Source organism: Arachis duranensis, chromosome 9 (genome assembly GCF_000817695.3).
Source record: "Arachis duranensis cultivar V14167 chromosome 9, aradu.V14167.gnm2.J7QH, whole genome shotgun sequence".
Lineage (NCBI taxonomy): Eukaryota > Viridiplantae > Streptophyta > Magnoliopsida > Fabales > Fabaceae > Arachis > Arachis duranensis.
The window spans coordinates 68622389-68629686 of NC_029780.3; the positions used below are offsets into that span (position 1 = coordinate 68622389).

Sequence of the window (7298 nt, forward strand, 5' to 3'; positions counted from 1 at the left end):
AAGTATCATGGACAGTGAAGGAATTCCCATCCACTTGGTTGTAGGTGGGTGATGCACAATAAAAGATTAAACATAGTAAAATTCACTAAGCCAAATGTTGGTTTAAAGCTTAAATTTTTCCCTAAATAAAATTAAAGGCACATTATCGAATCCAGACAAATGATTCACCAGTAAAGTGAACTCAAGAATCTTAAACTGAACACTGCAAGTAACCTGGGATCAAAAGGTTTGCAACAGTACTCAACAACTGCTTAAATCCTAGAGCAAAAAACAATAAATTAGGAAGTTTTCAACATGATACATATGAGCATGCTTAAATATCAGGGGAGAAAAACCCACATAAAATGTTTGTCTAAACTGATTAACAAGTACATTCTTCAACTAGTACTGCTTGTTTTTTGCTTCGCCTTCTCAATCAGGGGCTTCAATTGCTTCTTCTCAGCAAGAATCTTTAGGAAGTTAAACAAGAAGGGTATGTAATTGTGTTTCCTACGAATATTTTCTGTTCTCCATTTCTTAAACTTCTCTTCCTCCATCAAGATCTTCTCTGTAGCGGCTTCAATCCCAGCATTAACTTCAGACAGAGAATTGTTCAGTAACTCAAAATTGCTGTTGTCCACCAGTCTCTCTGACTTCGATGCAGCCAGCTGCTGCAAAATTCGCTCCCTCCTCTTCTGAAGCTCCTTGAGCTCGGCAGTATAAATCTCCTTCCTGTTCTTGATGATTGCCATAAGATTGAACCTTATTTCGCTTTGGGAATACCTCTCAATACGCTCTTGGATCACAGGTTGCACCATCTTAAGCCAGTCCATATCGGCTTGTCCACCAGAGCACTGGCCAAGGCTAATGGGACCCTCCTTTAATCCATCAAGCTCATACAACACCCCATCAACAGGAAGATAGCTAATAAAATGGTAAACATCATCATCTTTGGTAGCAACCTTTTGCTCTTCAGGGACAAAAGGTTCTGGCCTTGCAAAGCTATTATGGGCGGTACGTATGGCTTCACTATTATTGATGGCCAAACCTTTGAGCTCAGGAGGAAAGTTCTTGGTAAATTCTTTCAATTTGGTCAACTCTGGGCCAATATCAACATCTGGTGAATTTAGAAGAATAGACAAGATCGCCTGGGTTGCACAAGCATTATTAATTACCTACAAATGCACAAGGATTAGAGTTTTTTAAGATCAGTAAAACTGTAAAACGGTAAACTTTTATGATATTTGGGTAGAAAACTTAAAACAAAGCAGCAGACCTGGCTTGCAAAAAACAAGTTGGGGTTTGGATCTTTGATTACAACACGGTCATCCTTTTCTCCAGGACGCCATTTGAACAGAAAGATCAACCCGTACACAGGCCTGTTATTGACAGTGCAAATCCAAAAAAAGGGGGTAAAGGCAGATGCTCATAAATTAATTATCATGATCACTGAATATCAGAAGTCCAATACTAACTGAGACAGTACACTAACCTAAGGCTGTTTAGAGACTCAAGGTCCAATGAATAAAGTTCCTCAACCTGCCAAATAATCGCAGGTACAAAGATCATAATCACAAACAAAAACAGAAACTAAGATATGTATCTCCTCTCCGGAACTCATAAGATGATATGAGACCAGTAGAATCTGATGCATGCATCCAAGTTGGAAAACTAATAGAAAATTAAAAGAACACAAACTGATAGTCTGTAGTGATAACTCAGGAACTTGAGAGGCCTGACCTCTCCCGAATTCCCCTTTCTTTTTCCCCTCACCAATTCCCTTTTTCCATGTCCCTGCTGCTATGTGAGAAGTGCTTAGTTTACAATGAAATTACGCCTTTCTCACTTTCTAGGTGGAATTACAACCCATACTCTTTCTAAAATATACATAAAGAAAATTACATGTACAGAAATACTAAACAAATATGGAGGTACGAAAATAAAATGAAGTTGCCAGCTTATCCATTTCATAACAAACCTGACTGCAAGTTAAATCAGATAGGAAATTATTTTCCATGTCCATAGATTTTACTAGAACTATTCTGGTCACCAAAATGAACACTTGTTTTTCTCCCCATTAACCTGTTCCAAGAAATTAATTATTTGTTCAGTTGATGGGAAGTGTAGTTATCTTCCCCTTCTACATTTACTATTTCCTAAGGTCAATTTTCTCTTCTGATAAGGAAACCACCAACTTATACCATTGTTGTGACTTCTGAAAAATCTTATATCATTATCCCAAAAAGGTTTTTTTTCCCCTTCTTTTTTTTTCAAAAAAAAAAAAAAAAAAATTCCCCAACTGAAGTACACTGCTGTCGTGTTATTTTTAGTTCCAGAATGATGGAACAATTCCTTTAGGATTAAGCATAGACCTTTGCTTTTATAGGGTTTCTGATGGCTTGCTATAAAGGTTTTTGGAGTAGGCTAAGTTTTAAACAGCATATAGTTTATGCCCAATGCTTGCATAAATAAAATGCATTAACAAATTGTTTAACATAAACATATATACCACCAATATTATTTACCATGAATTGGTGTTCATATCAGTCAATGGTTACACAAGAGGAAAACAGCTGAAACTAAGGTAGCATTTGGTGAAGAGACAAAGACGGAAAGACTGAGACTGAGAGATAGAGACTAAGAGAAAGAGATTGAAATAAATCTCAGTATTCTGTTTGGTGCAAAGTGGGAGGCAAAAATTGAAACAAGAATGAAATTCTAATTTAATTTGTGAAAAGAGTAAAATTGGAATTAATTAATTAAAATGAATGTATTTTAGGTATAAAATGTTATTAAAGTTTCAGTCTCCATCTCTAAAAATTTTAGTTCCCTGTGTCCCCACTTTTTGGAGGTACTGAAATACTGAAATTTTGAATCTCAGTCTCCTAGTCTCTGTCTTAGTAACTCAAAACAAACGCTACCTAAATTCCCTATTTTCTCAATGCTTTCGCATAACATAAACACCTCCTTAGCTATGGTTCTATTTTCGTTTTACTAAAGACGATAAATAAACAAGCCCAATGCCTTATAGCCCCAACCCGAACCCCGCAAAATTGAAATCCCATACCATGAAGCTGGGACCTAATACATATCCAGTGAATATTGAACACAAATGGCAATATTTGCCAGTTTATTATCCCTGTGAAAACGTGGATGCTAGAGCATGCCAATGAGATCAAAGCAGAAATCCTTAAGGAAGCAAAAAGTCATAAAAGAGAATACCAAAAATAAAGGGGGAGAAAAACAACATCCAAACCTAAAGAAAAACCATGAAAAGTATGTGCGATTCTAAAAGAAAACAAATGTCATATAATAAAAATAAGTTACAGACCTGTACTCCTTTCACTTGCATTTGCTGAATGAGCTCTGTAAAAACCCCTGACAACGAAAAATATATATAATTTAATGACAAAAAAAAAGCAGTAAACTGCTACATAGTGTACCAATTTACGAATCAAATTCTATGTATCCAGTGGTCACAGAATAAACAAACATAAGATTACTTTTTTTGCGAGCCCTCACTCTAACAATCTATATAGACATGTTTGTGTAAAAGACGTCAACCATTCAGCGAACATAGTAAATTAATAAATAAAAGGAAATATTTAAAAAAAAACTAATTGCAAATTTATTGGGAAAATTTGAATAGCATGCAGAAAGAGCGTACCTGGATCGGATTCAATGGTGCACCACGACATGATTTTGGATACACGAATCACCAATCTGCACACAAAAAATTACAAAAAAGAAAAAGACAAGAAAGAATCAATTTTAATTTTGTTTTCACAGCACCGAAACGAGAATGGGATTTTTCATATAAAGCAAAACCACCTATGAAGGATTAAATACCTCTTCCTCTGTGTGTCTCTGGTATATGTCGAATTCGAGTAGCTTCGTCGTCTTACTTGCAACCTTTGCAAATGAGGGTTTATACTTTTTGCTCGTATACCGTCAGCTCTCCACCGCTTTACTTTTTAATTTATTTATTTATTCCAATTCAAAACAAAATAATTAAATAAATAAAACCTGAAAACATAAATAAATAATTAAATACGGGATATACTATGGATTTTTTTTAAATTAAATAAGTATTATAATTACGAAAATACATCTAATAAAAAAATTACCAATATACATTATCGGTCATATCCCGGGTCTAGAAAAAAAAAAGCATTAAATATACAAATTGAGAGGTTCTATACCCGAAATAAATTTAAAAAAAAAAAAGAAATAAAGAAACCGGGTGGCGGCCTGGCGGGTGCACCCAGAATAAGCCACAACGACAAGACAGATTTAATGCATAAATGTATAGGGTTTTCTGTACTTTAGATATGTACATTTTAAAAAATGTTGTGATAAGATTAAATTAGATGCTGTTGAAAAGCAAATTTCGTACGCTTAAAAATAGAGGAGCAATCTCAAAAATATTACACACATATAAAAAATAAGGCTCAATTTTTTGATATGGAGACTTTGTGTGTGTTTTTTCTGGATATGAAGTCATGGGGACGCCATACAAATATGTGAAACATCTTTTTTATTAGTGTCAGGTCCAAAAACTTGGACCGTATGACTTGTTTGAGTTTCAAGTTTGGCATAGCAAATCAGTAGGTCCGATTTGAGGAGGAAGAGATTTTGGAATTCCGGAAGGTAGTAATCGTACCCTCCGAATTGTTAGTAGTGTTGATTTTTTTTGTGTTGTGTTATGAAATCGGAGGGTCCGAGCTGAGTTTTTTATTATTTTTTTGAATTCACTAAAGGTAATCGCATGGTCCGATTTGGTTGGGACTTTAAATAAAAGTTAGTGAAAACTAGATCAGAACAATAACTCGCATCTTCTTCTCCTTCCTGAACGGTTCTTTCTTCTGGTTTTTAGTTCCTCTGTTTCTTACTTGTTTGGCATAATAGCTAAAAATCTAAAACCCAAGTTTATGAGCTTGTTAATGTGATTGAGAAAAATGAGTGACAGAGTGTTATTGAAGGTGTATTATTTTGGTCAGATTTTGTTACAAACATCTGAAGGAGTAACATTTGTTTGTAAAAATCCGTTAGATGTTGTGATTCCTTTCACAATCAAATTTGAAGAGTTCAAAGGTGTGATCTGTGAAAAGATTCATTCTGAGAGGGCAAGAAGAATATCCTGTATTCTATATAGATATCCTATACAAGTGTTTGGTGGATTTGTCCAGTTTCAAACCAAATATGTAACGGACGAAGCGAGCATGCAAGATATGTTTTTCATGTATATTGAAAATCGGAGTCAACTCTCGTTCATCGAGTTGTATGATGAATTTGAGCAATCTAAGATCGACCGGAATATTATACGGGAAGATTACAATAGTGACAGTGAAGAAGAGTTCGAAAGCAACTACGAAGTTGTTGGTGTAGATGGAGATGAGGTTCAAGGTGACGGAGCTATGGCTCCGGATGTGTCTGATGTGGCAACTGCACTGGCAAACGATGTGCCATTTGAGGAGCCATCATTCACGCAAGTTTTGGATTTGGAAGCCATGCATGTTCCGGAGTTTCCGGATTATATCAGTGCAGGTACGTAATTCTCCGTATTTATAAGAAGGATTGGAATTTTTTAATAATTTATCTTGATAGTTGGACCAAGTAGCTAAATGAGGTGTGAAAATATACTCGATCAGTATTTATTTTTGTTTACCTGTTTGTGTATTTAACTTTAAGATAGTAAATTTATTAGAGAGTTATTGAATTAATTGAATATAAATTAGAATTTATTGGTTAATTAGTAAATTAGTTAAATATTCGTTAGTATTTATGAGTTAATTTAGTAAATTAAGTAAATATAAATTGGTATTTATTAGTATTTATTAGTAAATTAGTAAATTATATTAATATAAATTAGTATTTATTAGTATAGAATAGTAAACTAGTAAATTAGTTAAATTAAAATTAGTATCTGTTAGTAGATTAGTTGAATATAAATAAGTATTTGTTAGTAAATTAGTTAAATATAAATAGTTTGGAGGTTTTTATCATAATTGATGCAGTAAAAATTGTTTTACCTTTATTTTCGATGTTTAAATATGTGTTTTCAAAATTGGTTGTATGGCTGTTCTGGGCAGAAATTTCTTTTGTCGCAGATAGTGAATTTGCCGTTGGGGTGGAATTCAGTTTCAGGGAAGCTGTTATTAAAGCGATAAAAGAGTATACTATACGAAGAAGCGTAGACTACCGGGTGTATGAGTTTGAGTCGTTGACATTTTATGCAAAATGTACACAGTATGGGTCAAGATGTGATTGGCTTATCTGGGTTAGCATGATCAGCCAGAAGTACTGTTGGATTATAAGGAGGTATAATGGTAGTCACACATGTACCAGAGCCACAATTTCTCAAGATCATTCGAAACTGGATTCGACCACAATTGCAGAAGCAATTAAGCCGTTGGTTGAGGCGGACCTCGCCTTGAAGGTAAAATCGGTTATAGCAGAGGTGCAATCGAAGTTCAACTACATTGTTAGTTATCGGAAAGCATGGTTGGCTAAGCAAAAGGCAGTGAAAAAAATATTTGGAGGTTGGGAAGCATCGTACGGAGCGTTGCCATATGGTTTGAGGCCATGTGTTACAAGGAACCATCAGCTGTTGTTCATTTTGAGACTATGCCTACATATCAGGTAATTTCTGGCTGAAATTGAGAGACTTGAGCAAAACTCTGAAAAAGGCTGACAAAAGGACTGCTGATGTTGTTGGAATCTGACCTTCCTACACTCGAAATGGATTTTCTGGAGCTACAGAACTTCAAATGGCGCGCTCTCAACGGCGTTGGAAAGTAGACATCCAGAGCTTTCCAACAATATATAATAGTCCATAGTTTATTCGGAATTTGACGATGTAACTTGGCGTTGAACGCCAAGTACATGCTGTTGTCTGGAGTTAAACGCCAGAAACACGTCATGATCCGGAGTTGAACGCCTAAAACACGTTATAACTTGGCGTTCAACTCCAAGAAAAGCCTCAGCTCGTGGATAGATCAAGCTCAGCCCAAACATACACCAAGTGGGCCCCGGAAGTGGATTTATGCATCAATTACTTACTCATGTAAACTCTAGTAGCTAGTTTAGTATAAATAAGACTTTTTACTAGTGTATTAGTCGTCTTTTGACCACGTTTCATCTTTGGTCTCAGTTTTGTTTTATTCTTCATCTTAGGAGGCTATTGATCACGTTTTAGGAGGCTGGCCATTCGGCCATACCTGAACCTTTCACTTATATATTTTCAACGGTGGAGTTTCTGCACACCATAGATTAAGGGTGTGGAGCTCTGCTGTACCTCAAGTTTCAATACAATTATT

General features: G+C 35.3%; 1 protein-coding gene across 1 annotated transcript; it reads right to left on the reverse strand.

Moving 5' to 3' along the window:
- Positions 1–81: 81 nt before the first annotated feature.
- Positions 82–3973, reverse strand: LOC107465890 (ubiquitin carboxyl-terminal hydrolase 2). The gene is made up of 6 exons (XM_016084864.3): positions 3829–3973; positions 3647–3702; positions 3311–3357; positions 1472–1518; positions 1256–1358; positions 82–1154 (listed from the first exon to the last, which is right to left on the reverse strand). Exons 2-6 carry the CDS (start codon positions 3675–3677, stop codon positions 378–380), a joined length of 1005 nt encoding a protein of 334 aa, XP_015940350.1. The 5' UTR covers positions 3678–3702; positions 3829–3973; the 3' UTR covers positions 82–377.
- Positions 3974–7298: the final 3325 nt, after the last annotated feature.